Source organism: Perognathus longimembris, chromosome 24 (genome assembly GCF_023159225.1).
Source record: "Perognathus longimembris pacificus isolate PPM17 chromosome 24, ASM2315922v1, whole genome shotgun sequence".
NCBI lineage: Eukaryota > Metazoa > Chordata > Mammalia > Rodentia > Heteromyidae > Perognathus > Perognathus longimembris.
Genome location: NC_063184.1, coordinates 32127613 through 32149904, shown reverse-complemented (window position 1 = coordinate 32149904; position 22292 = coordinate 32127613). Strand labels below are relative to the sequence as shown.

Genomic DNA, 22292 nt, shown 5'->3' with positions numbered 1-22292 from the left:
TTCATTAACACTTTTTGCCTATAGCAAATATGTCTGACAAGGAGCTAAAGAAACTACGTAATAAACAAAGACGAGCTCAAAAGAAAGCCCAGATAGAAGAAGAGAAAAAAAATGCAGAAAAAGAAAAGCAGCAGAGAAATCAGAAAAAGAAGAAAGATGATGATGATGAGGAAATTGGAGGTCCAAAAGAAGAACTTATTCCAGAGAAACTGGCCAAGGTACCTCACAATAATCCTGGCTTGAGTGAAATTTCATATCCCATGGTTGTCAGTTTTATAACTGACTCATTTAGCCAGTGTGGTCATAGATTTTAGAGCCAAAAAGTTATTCCCGTTTTTAATACTTTTTTATTATATTTCTGATCATACAAACTGAATTGGTGATCCTGGTTCATTATAATATGGTATAGTATAATGGAAATGGTTTTAGCTTTTGAATCATTTTGGTTTAGATTTGGAAATCAGTTGTAAAGCTTTGATTGTGTTTGCCTGGACACTTTGGTTTAACCTCTCTTTGATAGTTTTCTCATCTATAAAATAGAAACAAAGTAAATCCTACAGGACTAGAGAAAATATACATGTAAAGCATAATTTATTTATTAATTAAAATTTTTGACAAGGTGTTGTGCACAAGGGGTACAGTTACATAGTAGGGCAGTGTTTACATTTCTTGTGGTATCTTACACCCTGTTTTTCTTTCCTTTCCCTAGGTCAGGTAGACAAAAAAAAAAGGGGGGGGGGCTGGGGATATAGCCTAGTGGCAAGAGTGCCTGCCTCGGATACACGAGGCCCTAGGTTCGATTCCCCAGCACCACATATACAGAAAACGGCCAGAAGTGGCGCTGTGGCTCAAGTGGCAGAATGCTAGCCTTGAGCAAAAAGAAGCCAGGGGCAGTGCTCAGGTCCTGAGTCCAAACCCCAAAACTGGCAAAAAAAAAAAAAAAAAAAAAAAAGAAATGTAAAGGATTCAGGAGACTACACAAGGTAGCAAAAAAACACAGAAAAAATTAGCCTTTTAGATGTTGGAGAAAATTGCAAAGTCATCTGGTACCTAACATCAATTTGAGGGACTTTCCTATCTTCATACAGTTCTTAAAGAGATGTCTGAAGAGTATCCTCTACATAGAATTCTTACATTAGACCTCCTATTCTGTTGTGTCTGGGCTATAATGATTGTTCGGGGCAAGGTATTGTGTGGCCTAATAATATTATGTATGGCTAAGATTGTGGAGGGGGAAAATGCCTAGAGAAAATGTTTCTGAGTGCTTTCTTTTCTTTTTTTTTTTTTGGTCAGTCCTGGGGCTTGGACTCAGGGCCTGAGCACCGTCCCTGGCTTCTTTTTGCTCAAGGCTAGCACTCTGCCACTTGAGCCACAGCGCCACTTCTGGCCATTTTCTGTATATGTGGTGCTAGGGAATCGAACCCAGGGCCTCATGTATATGAGGCAGGCACTCTTGCCACTAGGCCATATCCCCAGCCCCCTGAGTGCTTTCTTTGTAAGATGCTTAGTTGAAGGTATTCCATTTCATGGACTGTTCCTCAATATACACTATACTTACATATGTTAGAACCAGAGGAACCTAACTTCCTTGAAGCTGCCCATACCTAATAGTATCCATATTCACCTATATTTCTAGTGGTTACAACTATACATCACACCAAGTTTTGTAAGTAGGAGTGCAATGTAGACTCTGTGCATTCACACACACCCTTGATAGGGTCCCTACTCTTCTTTTGCTCAAGGCTAGTGTACAACCATTTGAACCACAGCTGCACTTCTGGCTTTTTGGGTAGTTTAATGGAGATAAGAGTCTCATAGACTCTTGCCAAGGCTAGCTTTGAACCATGATCCTCAGATCTCAGCTTCCTGAGTAGCTAGGATTACTAATGTGAGCCACTGGCAATTGGCTCATAGTTATGGCTTTTTGTCTTTTCTTCCTTTTTTGCCAGTCCTGGGGCTTGGACTCAGGGCCTGAGTACTGTCCCTGGCTTCTTTTTGCTCAAAGTTAGCACTGTTGCCACATTAGCTACAGCACCACTTCTGGCCTTTTCTGTGTATGTGGTGCTGAGGAATTGAACCCAGGGCTTCATGTATACAAGGCAAGCACTCTTGCCACTAGGCCGTATTCCCAGCCCTTGATTAGCTTGATTTTAGTTCATATTGTTGGATCGTAAAGAACACTCATTCAAAAATGTTCTCTGCAAGTTTCCTTCATACCCCCTTTTGTCCTATTTCATTCACATCTGTCTTTTTTCCTCTTGACGATCTGACCTGTTTCTCTGATAGTTTTTCACTAGTTAACTTTTCTCCATTTCTTGCTGGGTGGTTTCTCTACAAAAATCATCTAATATCTTTGATTAAAAATCATTTAAGGGGGCTGAGAATGTGGCTTAGTGGTAGAGTGTTTGCCTCGCATGCATGAAGCCCTGGGTTCAATTCCTCAGCATCACATAAACAGAAAACTGCTGGAAGTGGTGCTGTGGCTCAAGAGATAGAGTGCTAGCCTGAGCAAAAAGAAGCCAGGACAGTGCTCAGGTCCTGAGTCCAAGCGACTGTCCCCCCCCCCCCCCAAAAAAAAATCATTTAAGAATTATATTCTTGGGCTGGGGATATGGCCTAGTGGCAAGAGTGCCTGCCTCATATACATGAGGCCCTGGGTTCGATTCCCCAGCACCACATATACAGAAAATGGCCAGAAGTGGCACTGTGGCTCAAGTGGCAGAGTGCTAGCCTTGAGCAAAAAGAAGCCAGGGACAGTGCTCAGGCCCTGAGTCCAAGCCCCAGGACTGGCAAAAAAAAAAAAAAAAAAAAAAAAAGAATTATACTCTTCAGAATCTCCTTTGTTTAGATCATTGGAAGGTAAAATATGACAATGCATTTCTGGGTGACTGGTAAGTGATTTTTTTCTCTAACAAAACATTTTTAGTAGAGAAAAATCACATTCCTCAATGAATTTCCTTTGATACTACCTTTTATTTTTGTTAGGTTGAAACTCCATTAGAAGAAGCTATTAAGTTTTTAACACCTTTGAAGAACTTGGTGAAGAACAAGATAGAAACTCATCTTTTTGCCTTTGAGATTTATTTTAGGAAAGGTAAGTATTTAGGAAATGACAGGTCCATATAATGCTGATAACTTTATTTCTTAGGTACGGTCATTCACCTCAGCCTCAACATTGTAGTGTTTTTTTTCTTTCTTGTTTGAAATGCTAATACAACTTCTTCACAGAAACAGCTGTTACATAAAGAATTGTGGTAAAGTACAAGGATGTGACAACCTCTTCTGGGACCCAAAAATCAACCTTAGGTATACATATATAACTAGGTTATGATCAATTGTGTCTATTAACTTGTATGTTCTTTAATGAAAAATAATATTGTGGATAAAATTTGTAAACCTCAATAACTTTTTTTTTTTTGTCTGTCACTGGGCTTGAACTCCTAGACTGGGCGCTGTCCCAGAACTCTTTTGCTCATAGCTAGTGCTCTACCACTTTGCACCACGTCTCCCCTTTGAGTTTTCTGGTGGTTAATTGGAGATAAGAGTCTCATGTACTTTTCTACCCTGGCTGGCTTTGAACAAGCGATCCTCAGATCTCAGCTACCTGAGTATCTAGGATTACAGGCATGCAACCACCAGTGCCTAGATCTTCAATAACTTTTAGCTGTTATAGGTGTAAAGTTGGGTGCCAGTGTCACAAACCTGTCACCTTAGCTACTTAGGAGGTTCATATCTGGAGGTTGCTATTTGAAGCCTTTCTGGGTAAGGAAGTTTGTGAGACACACTTAACTCCAGTTAGCCAGCAAAAAGCTAGAAGTGCAGGGTCAGAGTTAAGTGGTAGTCTTGAAGGGAAAAAGCTAAGGGACTACACTATACCTAGGCTCTGAGTCCAATCAATCCCGCAATGGCATCACAAACAAATGACGGAAGACCTAATCTTTGGGCTTAATCTAGAAGGGTGGGTCATGTTCCTTTTTCTAATGGAATAAATAAAAAGTTTCCATTAAGAAAACTCAAGATACTGTAAGTAATATTGGTATACATTTTGCCTAAAGCCAAGTCTAAGCTAAAGTAAGAGTCTTATTTTTCAGGTTTAGAATGCTGGTTTTGTGTATAAATAGTTCTGAATTGATGCAGTCCAAATGGCTCATTGAACAAAATATTGAAAGGGAGAAGAACTGATTGTTACAAAGATTGAACAGAAGACTGCAGTTTTCAAAATTAATTTTTGGGAAGATATGGTCATATGTAGCAATTCATGCCTCAGATTCCATTTACTCAGAATGTGAGGCCAGGAGGATTACTTCAAGTTAAGAAGTTTAAGGCCAGCATGGACTATGTAGTGAGACTATCTAGGAAAAAAAAAATGAGAAAGACACTATATAGCTCCATTTCAAAATAGGAACTAGATGTCAATTTGTGTGTGTGCGTGCGCCAGTCCTGGGGTTTGAAGTCAGGGCCTGAGCACTGTCCCTGGCTTCTTTTTGCTCAAGGCTAGCACTCTGCCACTTGAGCCACAGCACCACTTCTGGCCTTTTCTATATATGTGGTGCTGGGGAATCGAACTCAGGGCTTCATGTATGCAAGCACTCTACCACTAGGCCATATTCCCAGCCCAGATGTCAAAGTTTTATTACAGTAATACTTCCATAGGCATAGAAATGACTGGGAAGAAATGTACTGGAAGTATTGTCTCTTGATAGGATTTTGAGTGGTTAAACATACTGTAAATTTTTGTTTGCTTGTTTTTTTTCCTGCCAGTCCTGGGGCTTGAACTCAGGGTCTAGGCACTGTCCCTAAACTTCTTTTGCTCAAGGCTAGCACTTTGCCCCTTGAGCCACTTCAGGCTTTATCTCTGTATGTGGTTCTGAGGAATTGAACCCAGGGCTTCATGTATGGTAGGCAACCACTCTGCCATTGAACCACATTCCCGGCCCAAACATACTGTATTTTTTATTTTTTCCATAATTATTTTTTAAATTAAATTTTATTGACAAGCTTTTGTGCAAAGGGGGTACAGTTACATAATAAGGCAGTGAATACATTTCTTGTGATATCTTATATCTTCATTTTTCTTTCCCTTCTCTAGATCAGGTAGGCACATATACAGTATCCAGTGTTTTTCCATAATTATAATTTAGAAAATAAGTTTAATCTGTAATTTTCAAACAAGTCCATTCTTCCAGAAATGCTAAGGTTGGAATTCAGGGTCTCATGCTTGCTACAGAAGCTCTAACATTTGAGCCATACCTAAAGCCCCTTTTTTGACTATTTTTTGGATAAGGTCTCATGTTTTTGCCTGGAGCCAGCCTAGATTGACCTTGATACACTCATGCATATTCTTAGCCTTCAAACGTCCACCCCACACACCCAGCTTGTGATGGCTCATGTCCAGTTTGTGGTAGGGGCTTGATAACTTTTTGTCCAGGCTGGCCTTGAACCTTGATCCAGTCTTGGCCTTTTGAGTAGCTGGCATTACAGCTATAAGCCACTGCACCTGGTCACAACCCCCACTTAAAACAAATTATTTTAAAATAGTGTGTAGTAATCTGCACTTGTCATTTTATTTAGGATGTGGATGCATGGAGGACCAGTGTGCTTGAGGCCAGCCTGGGCTCCACAGTGAGATGTCATCTCAAAGATAAATAAGTTAAGGAAGGAGTGCTGGGAATATGGCCTAGTGGCAAGAGTGCTCGCCTCCTACACATGAAGCTCTCCGTTCGATTCCCCAGCACCACATATATGGAAAGCGGCCAGAGGGGGCGCTGTGGCTCAGGTGGCAGTGCTAGCCTTGAGCAAGAAGAGGGCAGGGACAGTGCTCAGGCCCTGAGTCCAAGGCCCAGGACTGGCAAAAAAAAAAAAAAAAAAAAAAAAAAAAGTTAATGGAGGATCGAAATAGTCTTAGATTGAACCGTGAAACATGAAATTTAAAAAGTTGCTTTGTTTGTGCTGAGAATGTGGATTAGCAGTAGAGTGTCTGCCTAGCCTGCATGAAGCCCTGGGTTCGATTCCTCAGCATCACATAAACTGAAGAAGCCAGGGACAGCGCTCAGACCCTGAGTCCCAAGCCCCCAGTACTGGCCAATCAAAACAAAAGTTGCTTTGTTTAAAGTGGGGAAGAGCCTGGTGCTGGTGGCTCATGCCTGTAATCTTAGCTACTCAGGAGGCTTGAGATTTGAGGGTGGTGATTCAAAGCCAGCCCAGGCAGGAAAGTCCATGAGACTATCTCCAGTTAACCACCAAAACCAAAAGGGGTTCAACGTGGTAAAGTGTTAGCCTTGAATGAAAATGCTCCAGGACAGCCCAGGCCCCTGAGTTCAAGCCCCAGGACTGACAAAGAAAAGGTAGGGAAGTTGCCATCTTGGCTGTGTTTGAGTTCCTTTGGGTTCTAGCATTCCGTGTCTCCTACAGTAGTGTGAAATGGTTAATAACAAATAGCACAGTGGTCTTTTTAGTTTCCTGAGTATTGGGGACAAGGATTAACAGAACTGTCTTTAAGAACTTGGAGTTTTATGTTTCAGTCATTGGAGAATATTGAGTACCAAGTTAGGGACGTCTCAACAAAAGTGATTATAAAGAAGACTTAGAGTGCAAGTATCTACTTAACAAGTGCAAACACTACGGAGGCTTTTAAAGATCGAGAATGGTAATGGGGAAAGCATAGAGAGACATTGGAAGCAACTCAACCTGGGTGAGTCAGAGATGGAAAGGAGAGGAGGAATAGTTTGGTTATTTAAATGAGATTTTTAATTAAAGGCAGAAAGGAAATGAACCGGCTTTAAATTTTCTTTGTTTATATGGAAATATTTTGAACATTACTGAATGCTATGTAAGGCGTCTACATTTTAAGATGTTATGAAAATACTAGATAAAAGGATGTGGTGGTATGGTACACATCTGTAACTACCTGCTCTGGTAGAAGAGATGAGATAGGATGAAACGCAGTTTGAAAACAGCCTAAGCAGAATAGTAGACTTAATTTCGTCCAGCAAGGTGGACATAATCCCAGCTGTGTGGAAGGCCTAGGTAGGAGGCTCACCAGTTTCAGGCAGCAGCCGATCTGAAAAGTAACTAAAATGAGTAGGGATGTATCTGGAGTGGTGGCATGCCTAGTGAGCAAGCCCCAAGGCTTGATGTCAAACACAGTACTTGAAGAAATTAAGAAAGAGAAGAAGTAGCTAATGTTCTTAACCAGAGGAAAGTTGCATGAATTATGTGTTTACTTCAATTAGGTGATTGTGTCTAAATTTACTTTTCCTATTTGTTTGGTCTCAGTAATCTCAGAGTGCAACTTTAATCAAATGTTCATTTTCTTTTGCTTTTTATAGAAAAGTTTCTTTTGATGCTGCAGTCAGTGAAGAGGGCATTTGCTATTGATTCTAGTCATCCTTGGCTTCATGAGTGCATGATTCGACTCTTCAATACTGGTAAGTTTGTTTTGCATTACTCAGATGTTCACTTAAATAATTGTTCATGACTGTAGAAGTAATCTCCACAGATTCATCATGAGGTTTACCAGTCTTTTTGAAGGAAAGCTGAGGGGAAAATAGGTCTGTTTTGTTTAAGGTGAAGGTCTTTGAAGCTGTATATATTACCTGATTTTGCAATAGAATATTTCAGTGAAGGGGCTGGGGATATGGCCTAGTGGCAAGAGTGCTTGCCTCGTATACATGATTGCCCTAGGTTCGATTCCCCAGCACCACATATACAGAAAATGGCCAGAAGGGGCACTGTGGCTCAAGTGGCAGAGTGCTAGCCTTGAGCAAGAAGAAGCCAGGGACAGTGCTCAGGCCCTGAGTGAGTCCAAGGGACTGGCCAAAAAAAAAAAAAAAGAATATTTCAGTGAAGATATTTGAAGTCACCTTTGGTTCCTTCTGTTTCTAAAAAGTTACATGCATGTTGAAGTTTAGAATTAATGTATTACATAAGCCTTCTAGTAAACTGTTTTAAAATTGAGGAATGTCTTTGAAATTAGCTACCTTTCTCCTTTATTTGTCTTGTAAATCTTAATTTGCATGTATTAGGTTTGCTTAGTACATTGCTTTAAGGGTTATAAAATTGTTGCTTTATCTTTTGTTCCTTCCTTTTTTTGGCTGGTCCTTGGGCTTGAACTCTAGGTCTGGGCATTGTCCCTGAGCTTCTTTTGCTCAACACAAGTGTTCTACCATTTGAGCCACAGCACCACTTCTGGCTTTGAGTAGTACTGGAGATAAGAATCTCATGGACTTTCCTGATTGGAGTGGGTTCAAACCATGATCTTCAGACTTTAGCTTCTTGAGTAGCAAGGATAATAGGCCAACCAGTGGCCCGCTCTACATATTTTTTGAACAGGGTCACCCCTTCCCTTGCTTTCTCCCAGTTTTTTCCTCATACTCCCCCCACCCCAAATTTGACCATATTCTTGTTTTTGTTTACCTTGATAAAAGTGCCTTAGTTTAGCATATAGGAAGATGCAGACGGTGAGAAAAGTGGTCTTTCATACTACCCATTTGTTGTGACTTTATTTATTAGGCAGGCATGGCCCAGTTCTTTTTTACAGTTCTTAAGGTTAAAGGGGACAACCTTGTGGACTTAAAAGGCTGTGGAACTAATTTTTAAATTCATTTTGTAGTTCTTAGAATGAACTTATCTGTCAATGAAATTCTTTCATTGCTTTTTAAGCAACTATTACATTGTTCTGCTGATGGATTTAAATTTGTATGGGTGGATTTTTAAATGCTGAGTCATTTCGTCTTTATAATTACATTTCATTAGCCTAATTAGGTAGGTTTTTGTTGTTGTTTTGCTAGTCCTGTAACTTGGGACTCAGGGCCTGAACACTGTCCCTGGCTTTCTTTTGCTCAAGGCTAATATTCTACCTCTTGAGCTGCAGTGCCATTTTTGGCATTTTTCTGTTTATGTGGTGCTGAGGAATTGAACCCAGGGGCTTCATGCATGCAAGGCAAGCACTCTACCACTAAGCCACATTCCCAGTCCCTTAGGTAATGTAATTACTATAAACTTTTATCAGAGTACCTAAATTGTAAGAGATTTTGGTTTTATTTATTCAGCAGTGTGTGAAAGTAAAGATTTACCTGAAACGGTTAGAACAGTATTAAAACAAGAAATGAATCGTCTTTTTGGAGCAACAAATCCAAAGAATTTTAATGAAACTTTTCTGAAAAGGAATTCTGACTCATTGCCACACAGATTATCAGGTAACTAATTGCTCCTTCTATTCACCATCAAAATCAGTTTCAGTATTTTACTTAATAAATCAATTATCAGCTCAGAAGATAGATGCATATATGGTACATTTTAATCCTGTGGAGAAGGGCAGCTTAATGTTGTTGCCTATATATTTTAAAGGAGAGGGGTTTTAAATGAATAGTACATATGATGGAGGTGGGACTTATTCTTCCATCATTGAGCTTATTCCATGTGACTGTCATCTTCCATTTCTCATGCAAATATCCTATTTGGCAGTGCCAAATGACTAAAACCATCTTGTAGTTCAGAAGAGCTTGTGAGGCATAAGTCTGTGTCCATGAAAAAAAAAGTCTAGGCTTTATGAGACCATATGGGTAGGGCTTCAATAGTTTGCTCTTAAATACCTGATTAAGAAGCTCATCACTTTTGTGTATCTTCGTGGAAAGCTAAATTTAACCTTTTGTCTTAGTAGACTATCAAGGCATTAGCCATTCCTCATTTTTCCTTCTCCAACCCGCTCTTAATGAAGTTTTCCTCATAGCACCCAATTGCCGTGCTAAGTTTAGGAAGAAAACTACCCATGATCCCCCTTTCTGACAGTCATGCTAGAATATTTGTATACATCTCTTTATGTATTTACTGATAGATTTTACTGGGTATCCATAAGGTACCTTAATCTCTTCTATTTCAGACAAGGTTTTTTAAAAAAAAACTAAATGGTTTCCCCCTTTTCTAATAAAAGTACATAATCACATAGTCCTTGTGTTTTATATGAATAAGTAGAGGCTAATATTTTAACTTTATCTAAAGTAAAATAAACTTACTCTTTTCTTATAGCTGCCAAAATGGTATATTATTTAGAGTCTTCTAGTCAGAAACGAGCTATAGAATTGGTAACAACACTCGATGAGTCACTGACTAACAGAAACCTCCAGGTAAAGTTTTTTTTTTTAATCTCTCTGTAATCAAATCTAAATACTTTTTCACTTTTTCCCCAGAGAAATGATTATACATACCATACTCCAAACCTTTATGAATCTGCCAGAAACTTTATTTTTAAATTTATTTAGGAATGTTTGCATGTGCAAGTGTGTGTGTTTACATGTATTTATATGTATGTATTTAGCACTAAACAACTAGTTTCACATTTGCAGTTTGGGAGTACCTTTAAGAAATGTCTTAGTAAAATTATATGAAGACCACTTGACATACGAAATGACAACTAAATGAATCACAGTAAAAATGATCAGAAATGATTTGAAGACGCCTTAGTTGGCTTGAGATTTATTTTTATATATGCATTTCTCAGTAAGTACTGGCCACAAGGGAGCTTCTTGCATATTTAAGATGTATTAACCATAGGCTATGTTTAGAACTTTAGAATTTCTAAAGTCTCATAAGTGGCTCATGTCTGTAATCCCAGCTACTTCTCAAAAATTAAACCAGCCAAAGGACTGGAGGCATGTCTCAAGTGTTAGCATGTCAGCCAATGAACAAAAGCAGTCTTGGACAATAAGAAAAGAAAGGAAGAGAGAAACAGCTCAAAGCTGGGTTGAAAGCGTGGCTTACGTGGTAGGGTTCCAGCCAAGCAAGTAAGATGAGTACTTGAGGCCCCATACCACCACAAGGTACTACCACAAGAAATAATGAAAACCTATTAATAGGAAGTAGTGCTTTCTTTCTAACTGAAAATATTAAGAAAGCAGCAGAAATACAAATCCAAGTGAATCATTTTAAAATACAAGAACTGGGATTAGCAGGAATTGTTGAAATCATTATTGATTTTCATAAATATATAATCATTGTTTGAGACTTTGTTCTACTTAATCGTCTCCTTAATTTGAATATAGAAATAGGAAATGTTTGTAAACCTGCAAAAAAATTTTTGAAAGGCCAATATGCAAGCCGTGGTGTTTCTGCACCTGGCAGAGTTGTTACCCAGAGCTGTGCACTTGTATGGCCCATCTACAGACATGTGGACCTGATACACCTCCAGTGCTTCACCTTAGTCTTTCCCCTTTTCATAGGTCTCTCCCTGCTCCCCCCCCCCCCCCCGCTTTTAGTCCTTTAAGAACAATGTAATGAAATGATCTATGTGCCAGGGGTAAATGTTGCCATCTTCCGTAGTAAATATGCCCCCTTTTCCTCCAATGTTTTAGAAATCTTTTGATGTTGAAATAGGTCATAAATTCACCATAAAACAAGTTCTAATGTGACTTCCTTCTTTCTTTAGACTTGTATGGAGGTATTAGCAGCCTTGCGTGATGGTAGTCTTGGAGACTGTAAAGAAGCTGCTGAAGCTTATAGAGCAAATTGTCATAAGCTTTTCCCTTACGCTTTGGCTTTCATGCCTCCTGGATATGAAGAAGATATGAAGATCACAGTTAATGGAGATAGTTCTGCAGAAGCTGAAGAACTGGCCAATGAAATTTGAACATCATTAAACAAGCAAATGGGATGACTTTGGACCATATCTAGTGTATAATATTTTTGTCACGCACCTGCTGCATTGCTCTAACTTTCACAGAATGAGAGGAGTAAATGTTCTTGCCTTCAAATAGTGTTTTACGTTTTTTATCCTGCTGAAAAATATATATAAAATATCTAACATTACAGGATATAGATTCAGTTTCTTAAAAAAATTAAAAGCTGCTAAAATTGAAGGGTTAAAAAAAAAGAAGATACCTATCCTATTCCTACCTACCCACCCATGTTTTTAAACTAATTTATATACAATTTGGAGGCTGTTACAGCTAACAAAGCAGGTGTGTGGCAGAAATATTACTTTAAGTTTGTCTTGTGAGATTTTACTATATCTCAGACAGCATAAATGCTGTTTTAGCACTGGATTCTTTCACTGAGCACAAAGAGTTGTTGGGGCTTTAGCATCTGACTGATTTTGTTACGGGGTTGGTTCTGACCGTAGGAAGTAAGCAATGTGAATCACTATTGACAGAATCTACAGCAGTGCTTGATGTTGTAGAAACGGGGACATATAGATACCAAGCAGGATTAAAAGAAACCTAGAAGGTGTTGAATATGCTTGTTGTGTTTCCAAAATTCACTGTACATGATCAGTTTGGTGTTCTTGTACCACAGTTTTTAACTGAAGGAACCAGTTGGAACAATCTCAATTTTAACTAAACTTGAAGAACTAAAATAACAATGCAACAATGCAACCCTTTCAGCATTGTTTTGGCCAAACTTGTTAAAACTGTAATGCAAGAACCAAATGCACTGTGATGTGGCACCAACTAATAGTAAGCAGGAACTTTCACCCAAGAGTGAAAAAAGAAACTCTACCATGGCTTGAAGTTACAGAGCAGAACTCCTGACTACCATTCTATGACTGATCAAGAGACTAATAGTTAAAAACCTCAGCAGGCCTTGTTCACGATATGCAGAAAAAGTGCTGCAGTTTAGATACCTCTGGAATTTTTCCACAGTGTCACAGGTTTGTAATACTTGAAGCCCTACATTTCTAAGAATATATTTCTCGCTCAGTTGTTTCAGGCAAGCCCGAGACTTTGTAATTTTTAAAGGGCCCAAGATTTTTTTTCCAGTAACAGACCAGCTTCTTTTTCCTGCAGTTACAGATGTAATTTCTTTTTTGTTGTCAAACATAAGGTACCAAATATGATGCAATAAATTGTTTTGAAAAGCAGTTGTGTGAATATTTCCACGAATCCGTGTTGGGCTTCTCTGAGAACACACAGGTGGAAACAGAGGTTGAGTGTGAGGCACGCCTCGGCCGTCCTGGCCGGGAGCTTTTCCAGCAGGCTGAGCGCTGGCGTCAGGGGAGTTGCAGTGAGGCGGAAGGCTTCTCCTGCGGGAATACTGGATGAGGCTAGGACCGTGGCAGGTGCTGTGATTGGAATGCCGAATCTGAAAGGCAAGCGAAAACTGCTCTTGTGATTAAGAAAATGAGCCTTAACCACCTCACACCTGTACACACAGAACTAGCCTCGGGCTTCATAATCATTGCATTTGCAAGGTCTGAGCAAGGAAGATTAAATAAAATGAAGTGTATATATTATCGAACTTTTTGTAGTGCTTTTAGTTTATCGAGTATAGACTCTAAAGGGAATTTTCAGAAGACCCAATTCTTTTTCATAGTCCATGACCTGCATTCCACATCCCAGTCTGACAGTTTAGTGATAGGAAGAGAGGTACAGACTGAATTCCAGTGCTTGCTTTTGTTTTAATTGACCCTGTCTCAGGAACATCTTAACCAATGGCAAAAAAACAAACACTTTTTCCCCCTGTGAGTGGCAACTGAACTTCCTTACCGTTGGGAAAGAGCACGTGCTACCTCTGCCACTGAGGAGGTGTTCAGAGGAGGCACCAGCCATATAGGAGGTGTATGTGAATTTTGTTTAAACTCTACTGTGTATTAAAATGAAGTTCATCTATTTGTCTTGGCAATGTTCAAATGATGTAGATTGTCTCTGAATGACTATTCAGAAGTCCGGTGCAGGTGCCACCCATAAGGAGCTAAATTCCTAACATGTATATTGTATTACAACCCAATTTTACTGGAACTATTGAATAAATCTTATATTTTCTTTCAGGTTTACTTGCTAGTGGCTACATTGTCGGTGTCAGAGGACCTTGATTGGGTTCATTTTGTGTCCAGAGATCACCCCTGAAACATTGTACTGTATACCTTCTTGCTTTGAGCAGCGTCACCTGGGTCTGCTCACATTTTCCTCAGTCATCCTTTTATTTCGTGTGGTGGGCGTGGGGGACAGGATTAGAAACAAGTGGAAAAAATGCAGTGATATTGTAATCCAAACCAAGTGCCTTATGTTTATTGCTAAGAACTGGTGTTATCAACCCTTTTGATAAGAAAGGGTCCCTTGACCTGTATTAACATAGGAAAGTAAAGTTCTTTTTGTTTTCTTTATATTCAGTTACTCTTGTCATTTCTCATTGAAAAACTAGACTCTGACTAGGTTAGTTTTCTCCACGTTAACATAGTTGAGTCCTGTATTTTCACCATTTTTGTGTATGTGTTATGCACAGCAATAAAAGCATAATTTACAATAGCATGAACGAAAGTAGTGCCAGTGTTAGCAGAGGATTTTGCCTGGCTCTCTGTTCCACAATGTTTGTACTCTATAGCATGTTGGTTGCTATTAGGGCTTGTAAAGTGAAAGATAACTATGAAGGTGTTAGAACAGCATGGTCCAGATTCAGGCAGGGATAAGTTCCAGGAAATGTGTACAACTTCTAGAAATTTTCTACTTGACCATGTGTATAGTATCCCTTTGGGAAAAGTTAAAAAAAAGTAAAGTAATAATCAAGATGGAGATGTACTTTTGTTACACCAGTCCTGGGGCTTGAACTCCTGAGCCCTTTTTGCTTACGATAGCACTCTACTACTTGATAAGAATCACAGACTTTTTTGCGTGTGCTGGCTTTGAACCACAATCTTCAGCTATCAGCCTCCTGAGTAGCTAGGATTACAGGGGTGAGCCACCAGTACCTGGCTGGTAATATATTTGTCTTAGCTCATTGACAGCCTCGGGTTTTGAAATTATCTTAGGAACTCAAAAGACTGACCTAGTTTCTGCTCTCAAGGTTTCTTTTGGGAGTTTTTGACATAGGGATTTCATATGTAGCCAAGCTGGTCTCAAATTAGTAACCCTACTAAATGTTGGGGTTATAAGAATGTATTATAGGGGCTGGGGATATAGCCTAGTGGCAAGAGTGCCTGCCTCGGATACACGAGGCCCTAGGTTCGATTCCCCAGCACCACATATACAGAAAACGGCCAGAAGCGGCGCTGTGGCTCAAGTGGCAGAGTGCTAGCCTTGAGCGGGAAGAAGCCAGGGACAGTGCTCAGGCCCTGAGTCCAAGGCCCAGGACTGGCCAAAAAAAAAAAAAAAAAAAAAAAAATATTATAATACCCAGCAAAAACTGTGTGTGTCATTGGGGAATCAAGCTCAGGGCTTTGCACAGGCTAAGCAAGCATTCTTATAATGAACTACATACTCAAAGATTTCTTGATATAGTACCATTTTGCTGTCATCGAAGCTTTCCTAAAGTCTGACAAGTCTAAATTAAAAGTTGAACCCCATGAAATGGCAATGCTATTACATTGTAGAAAGCAAAAGTAGTTTTGTTCTGATTTTCATGGAAGTTTCACCACCTATAGCAGTAAAACATCTTTGGAAAATACTGTCACTAATTGCACCTGTATATTTCAATATGCAAACCTGTAAGATGGATGTAGAAATAAATTTTTTGGTAGTGTCCAGGAGGTTCTGGAGAAATTGCTCTGTTTTAATGAAGCAGAAGGATGTCCTTTCTGTTCTCTCTAGGTAATGAAACTAAACTTTTACTTCCCACTTCCACATACGTGCTTATATGATCATTGGAAATTACTGAAAAGGAGCAGCGGTAGGCAGGGTGCTGCATGGCTTGGGAGGCGGAGATGGAAGGATCATTAGTTTGAGGCCAGTCTGAGCTACGTAGACTGTCTGAAGATGAAAATAAGCAGTGCATTTTAGAAAAGTAAAAGTTTCTCACAGTGGGCTGGGGATATGGCCTAGTGGCAAGAGTGCTTGCCTCGTATACATGAGGCCCTGGGTTCGATTTCCCAGCACCACATATACAGAAAACGGCCAGAAGTGACACTGTGGCTCAAGTGGCAGAGTGCTAGTCTTGAGCAAAAGGAAGCCAGGGACAGTGCTCAGGCCCTGAGTCCAAGGCCCAGGACTGGCCAAAAAAAAAAGTTTCTCACTGCTGTCTAAAAGTTTATCCTATGGCCTTTGAAACACATGTGGGGATTATAGCCTGAAGAAAGAAAAACATTCTGAATAAGCTTTTCCTGACACCAATTATATACAAGCTTAGGTACATTTATCATAAATTGCTCTTTATAGACCTGTATGTGCCAGAAGCAGTAAGACGTTCTTTGTTTCTAGGCTGCTTATAACAGAAGTAAGTGTGATTCTTCGTGATGTATCAAAACCATATAGACACTGTTTTATCCCTAGTCTACGGTTTTGCATTATTTCATAAAAGGAGGACAATTTTTCTAACTGGAAAAAAATGGTAGTTTTTTGCTAGTCATGGGTTTGAACCCTTTTTGTTCTACCACTTGGAGCCACAGCACCACTTCTGCTTTTCTGATGGTTAATTGGAGATAAAGAGTCTCACCAGGACTTTCCTGCCTGGGCTGGCTTCAAACCACAGTCTTCAGATCTCAGCCTTCTGAGTAGCTAGTATTACAGGTGTGAGCTACTGGCCATGTTGGAAACTTCTGTGATAGATTTCTGCTGTTGCTAAGTCTTCAGTTTGGCCCCAAGAAGTACAAATTGCCATCTTACAAATCACAGCAGGTGAGAAGTTTTTGGAGAATGCCTTGGATCCCATGGTTTGCTTTCAGCTAGTGACTTGACATTTCTATACTCAATTACCTACACTAAAAAGAAGCCTACCATTATTTTACTCTGGTAGGTGTGCAAGCTTGTCAGTGCCACCTGCTTCACGAGCGCGCAAGTATTCTTCCAGAACTCTATTAGTTGTTAATAGTTACTGCCTCTCATCCTTCTGTGTGAACTACTTACTTGCCTTCTTTGAAAATGAAAAGGTGGCCATTTGAAGTAGGTGAGAACACACCTAGATCTTAGTCTGAGATTCTGCAGTATTAAATACTAATTATCTTGTAAGGTAGTTTCACATTTAGTAGTATAGAAGTATTCTGAAACACTTCATTGCCAGGTGCTCGTGGCTCCTACCTACTCAAGAGGCTGAGATCTGAGGACTGTGGTTCAAAGCCAGCCCAGGCAGCAAAGCCCAGGAGATACTTATCCAGTCAGCCTTCAAAAAGCCAGAAATGGAGCTGTAGCTCAAGTGCGTGCACACACATGCATCAACATGTATTCGGTTAATAGTTTATTAAAAACCAGACATGGCTGGCTTACACCTGTATTCTCAGAAGGCTGAAGTCTAGAGGATTATGGTTTGAAGCAAGGAAGTCAAACTCCCACCTCCAGGTAAACAGCAAAAAAAAGCCTGACTGGAGGTGTATCTTGAGTTACAGCGCCAGTTGTCAGGAAGCCAAATGAGTAAAGCCTTGAGTTCGAATCCTTGTATGGTTGGGATTTTAAGAACATACACTTTATTAATAAAAGACCTAAAAATGAGATCACCACTTCACTTGTAAGTTTTCAATAACCCAAAATGTTCTCGAGATTGTTCTTTTTTAATCTCAAACATTCCACTTGGCATATCATTTTTACCTCCATCTAGTTACAGTATGAAGTTAAGTTACTGCGTGGGTTCAGTTCCCTGTAAATCCACTTGTGGTGAACTGTATGAAATCATTTTGGTGTGAAGATACAGTGACTAGGAGGATAGTGCACAGAGGCTAACTCAATCCTTGTTAGTCCGCGGTAAATATGGTTTCCCTACAGATTGTAAAAAATAGCAATAAAACTGTTAACTTTCAGGTCATCTGTGAAGTCTCACAAATTTTTTTAACCTCTTCTATGTAGTTGATATAGGATACTGCTGTCTGTCATCTTGTCCTCTTGTTGGTCTTAAGGAGTTTCTTCAAAATACCACAGATCGTTTATATTTGAGCTATAAGGATATTATTTATTTTTATTTATTTGCTGGTCATGGGGCTTGAACTCGGGGCCTGGGTGCTGTCTCTGAGCTCTTCAGCTCAAGGCTAGTGCTCTACCACCTAAGCCACAATGCTACTTCTGGTTTTCTGATGGTTAATTGGAGATAGGAGTCTCATGGACTTTCCTGCCTGGGCTGGCTTTGAACCAGTCCTCAGATCTCAGCCTCCTGAGTAGGTAGGATTTACAGGCGTGAGCGACTGGTGAGCGGTGAGGATGTTTGTAAACCTTTCTTTGTTTGCTTTTATGGTTTGACAGAGGAGTGGTTGTCCCTGGCCTCACAGGAAACAGAAGTCTGGAAGACTGTCCTCTGATTTTCTCAGTGTGGCATCAGTTGGCAGTGAAACCTCACCATCCTTCCAGCTTCCAGGTAACGCCATGCTGCTGGAATTGAGTTGCTATAAGGATTGGCAGTCAGTCGTTGATATTTTTAAAAAAAACAAAACAACAACAAAGGCCCCGGTAATACATCACCTATCTAGAACACACTCTTAAAAAAATTGCCTAGTGTCTATATTCCTTTTTGCTCTGGTCCTGGGGCTCAAACTCAGGGCCTAGGCACTGCCTCTGAGGTTTTTCACTCAAGGCTGGCTCTCTACCGCTTAAGCCTTCGGTCCACGTTCAGCTTTTTTGGTGCTTAGTTGGAGATAGGAGCTTCACAGACTTAATTCTTGCTTGGGCTGGCTTTGAACCTCAATCCTCAGGTCTCAGCCTCTTGAGTAGTCAGGATTACAGGTGTGAGACACTGGCATAGTAGGGGTCTGCTGTCTTCTGTCTGGGCACCTCAGAGTCATCTTCCTACCACAAGACATCCTCTACTTGGAATGGGCAGGTGAATCCTTTATTTTTTATTTATTTATTTTTGGGCCAGTCTTGGGCCTTGAACTCAGGGCCTGAGCACTGGTCTTCTTTTTTTGCTCAAGGCTAGCACTCTGCCACTTGAGCCACAGCGCCACTTCTGGCCGTTTTCTACATATGTGGTGCTGGGGAATTGAACCTAGGGCTTCATGTATATGAGGTGAGCACTTTACCACTAGGCCATATTCCCCGCCCCCAGTCGAACCCTTTATAAAGTCATCCATGAAGTATATTGGAGTCGCAGGGAGGTATAAAGACCAGCACTGATGCCCAGGCCCACCTGCAAAGGTTCTAGTCAAATGATCTGGGGTCAGTTGTAGTTCTTCCCTTCCCACTTTCACCTTCCCTGGTGATCCTAAGAGTGTACCCAAAATAAAGAACATTCTCTGATGAGGGTGAGAATATGTTACTGCTTTTTCCCTAAAGAAATCAGAGAGCAAAGTAAGTGTAACTTTTTAGCTTTTACTTGTTTTACACAAAGTAAAAGAACTCAGACTTGAACTTTCAAGAGCTTACAGATTGGTTTCAAAATACTTGCTTTTCTCTCTCAGAGCATACTTTATACATTCTTATGCATAGGTAAATGGTTGTCTTTCACCTGAGACACCAGAGAGGCAGGGGAATAAGTCGCCTCTTAGTTTTGTAAAATAACACAGTAACTCCACTCCATTGAGAGAACTTTAAAAAAAAAATTTCCCCCTCCGCCCTGCACTGAGAGAACTTTTTAAATGAAATTTTCCTAGGTAGATGAATAACAGATTAAAAGAAATCAGTAGGCTTAAATAAGAACTTGCATTACTCTGTGAAAATAGGTACCTAGTCCTGAAATACCCATTCACAGAGCTACTTTTTCCATAAACAAATGAATCACTGTTCAACACACTTTAGTTGTGAAAGGAATCCTAGTTCTAGAACAAATAGAACTCAGACTGAGTGTCTACTTGGTAGCTGTAGAAGCTAGAAAGAATTATAGAGGCACACAGCAGGTAAAGTGTACCTGGATTGACTCCAAAGTCTAGCTAGTATTTTTTTTTAATAAAATAGAGTTCAGTTTATAGGCCAACCTTCAGTTCTGTCTAGTTTTCTGCCTGTAATGAGGCTGAGATCTGAGGATTGGGATGTGCAGGCAGAAAAGTCTTATCTCCAGTTAACCATAGTGTCTCAAGTGTTACACCACCAGTTGTGAGAACAACTCCCTGAGTTCAGCCCTGGTACCAGGGAGAGAAAAGATTACTTGATAAATGATCCTAGCTGGATTACTACTGTCAGTACAGTATCTTTAACTAGAAGTATGGCCTTAATGCTTTAAGTTGTTTTGGGGCTTGAACTCAAGGCTTTTTTGCACAAGTCTAGCATTGTACCACTTAAGCTGTAGCTCCACTTCTGGCATTTTGGTGGTTAATTGAAGATTAATTAAGAGTCTCACGGACTTTTCTGCTCTGGCTGGCTTTGAACCACAATCCTCAGATCTTAACCCTCCCGAGTGGCTAGGATTACAGGCAGGAGCCCAGCTTTTTTTTCCCCTTAATGCTTTAGTTGCTTTGATCCAGTGATTTAATTGCCCTAGGTCAAATATAAATTGTGTCGTTGGGTGAAACTATAGCATAATCTAATTGATGTGGTAAAACAAGCCGTGGGGATAGACAGAATTAAGTTGATATCCACCTTTGGTCTCTTAAGCCAGAAACTAAAATTTTCTAGAACAGTTGTTAAAAGAACTAATATTTGCTGGGTGCTAGTGGCTCATGCCTATAATCCTAGCTACTCACGAGTCTGAGATCGTATGGTTGCTGTTCAAAGCCAGTCCAGGAAGGAAAGTCCTTATCTCCAATGAACACCAGAAAACTGGAAGTGTTGCTGTGGCTCAAAGAGGTAGAGTGTGGCTAGCTTTGAGCAAAAGAGCTCAGGGACAGCGGCCAGGCCCAGAGTTCAAGCCCCATGACTGACCCAAAAGGGGAAAAAAAAAACCCACTAATATTTTGATTGCTACAGGATTGACACAGTGTAAAGATTTTTTTCAGTACGTATGTTTTTTCTGATCATGAGTATCGCTGTATTGATTATCCTGTTTGGGCCAGCATTCAGGAAATGGTTTATAATCCTTTCCTAGACACTAGTGGTTCCAATGATGGCTGTTCATTTTATATTTTACTCTATACTTGCCATCACCTTACACTAGCTTTCCTTTTTCACACTGTGGAGCACATGTGGTCTTTTAGAATCTCCATCCACTGTGATCATTTGGATATTCATTGAAAACATTAATAGTGTTAGTAAACCTGGCCGATTTCGCTGTGTGGCTTGTTTAAAATTATTATAAGATGTGAAATATGAAGTCTCAGTTTTCTCCCTCCATCTAGGAATTTCTAAATATCTGCCTCCTCTAGGCACCAAGTTTCATATTGGGGATACGTGACAGTCTTTGCTCCCCTAAAGGAGACTGACGGATGAAGAAATGAGTAGCAACAGAAATATCTTAACTCCCTAGAAAGTAGTATTCCTTCAGTAGCTTGTGCCTGAAGGCACACATACACAGAGCCGGACTGTGTACTCAGAGACTTTCTGGAGCCTCGGGTGACTAGAACCTGAGCTATAAGGTTGTGGCTTACAGAATTAGATGGCTTAATTTTAGAAAATAATAAGTTAGATTTAGGTTTTTTATAAGCAAAGGACAGCTATGGAATTGCAGAAGAACAACACGTTTGAGACAATTCTATTTCCATTTTGATGGTGGGGTGAGGAGCTGAATTGGAGCTACAAGACTCATTTAGAGTCTTAGTACTGGGTTAATGAACAGTAACGCTACTGTGTGCCAGAACAGTATATATTTGTTAGCTCATTTGAGTCCCTGCAAAGGGTGTCATTTTACTTAAAGGACAGGTCAGTGTTTGAGCTTTAGATGACCGTCTGTAGGTCCATGGGGTAGTGGTACTTGCTGGATCCTTGCAGGGGCTGGGCCCCTGCTTGGTTTTCAAGTCAGAAACATGGAAGTCAGCTTTGTTGTTTCCCTCTTCCTCATTTTCCTTTTATTCCTTGGCAAGTCACATTTACTGTGTCTGCAAAACATCTTCCAAATCCACCCACTTTTCTCCATCTCCATGTTTATAAACCTAGTTTGGCACCATTCTCTCTTGACTAAATTACCCTGACAACTTCGTTCATCTCTCTGTTTCTGATCTTATTTCCTTTTCATCTATTCTCTGTACTGCAGCCAGAATGTTATTTCTGAAGTACAAATCCAATTATTTCATAGCTCACAGCTTCCTATTGTTCCTGGAATAAAATATCTTAACAGGAACTTGCAGAATCGCTTCTGCCCTTTCCTGCCTACCCCGTATTTTCATACTGCTCTCCTCTTCCTCTCTGTTTTCGTTTTGGGTCCACTTCTTCCCTTTAGTATTATATTACAAATGTTCTATAGTGTCACTCTGTAGTACCCGCTATACTATGTTAAGAATGAAGATGCTCAGCTGTATGCTTGCTTGGCTAGATGGCTGTCAACCGGCACTCTGGTGTTTTTCTTTGGCTTGCTTGTGTATAGTATGGGAAGCCTTGAAGGTGAGGAAGACTTAGGGCCTGCGCTGAGGCGGTCACACCCACAGCTTG

General features: G+C 40.2%; 1 protein-coding gene across 2 annotated transcripts in view; it reads left to right on the top strand.

The window, feature by feature from the left end:
• Nucleotides 1-14105, top strand: part of Naa15 (N-alpha-acetyltransferase 15, NatA auxiliary subunit) — a 50152-nt gene extending 36047 nt beyond the window's left edge. The window contains exons 15-20 of one of the 2 annotated variants that reach the window (XM_048333383.1): nucleotides 25-218; nucleotides 2986-3094; nucleotides 7329-7427; nucleotides 9054-9197; nucleotides 10027-10124; nucleotides 11423-14105. In XM_048333383.1, the coding sequence (XP_048189340.1) occupies nucleotides 25-218; nucleotides 2986-3094; nucleotides 7329-7427; nucleotides 9054-9197; nucleotides 10027-10124; nucleotides 11423-11623 (845 nt within the window). In that variant the 3' untranslated portion in view covers nucleotides 11624-14105. Of the gene's footprint in view, nucleotides 1-24; nucleotides 219-2985; nucleotides 3095-7328; nucleotides 7428-9050; nucleotides 9198-10026; nucleotides 10125-11422 lie in introns of both variants that reach the window. The other variant, XM_048333382.1, reaches the window with a different exon arrangement.
• The last annotated feature ends 8187 nt before the right edge of the window (nucleotides 14106-22292 follow it).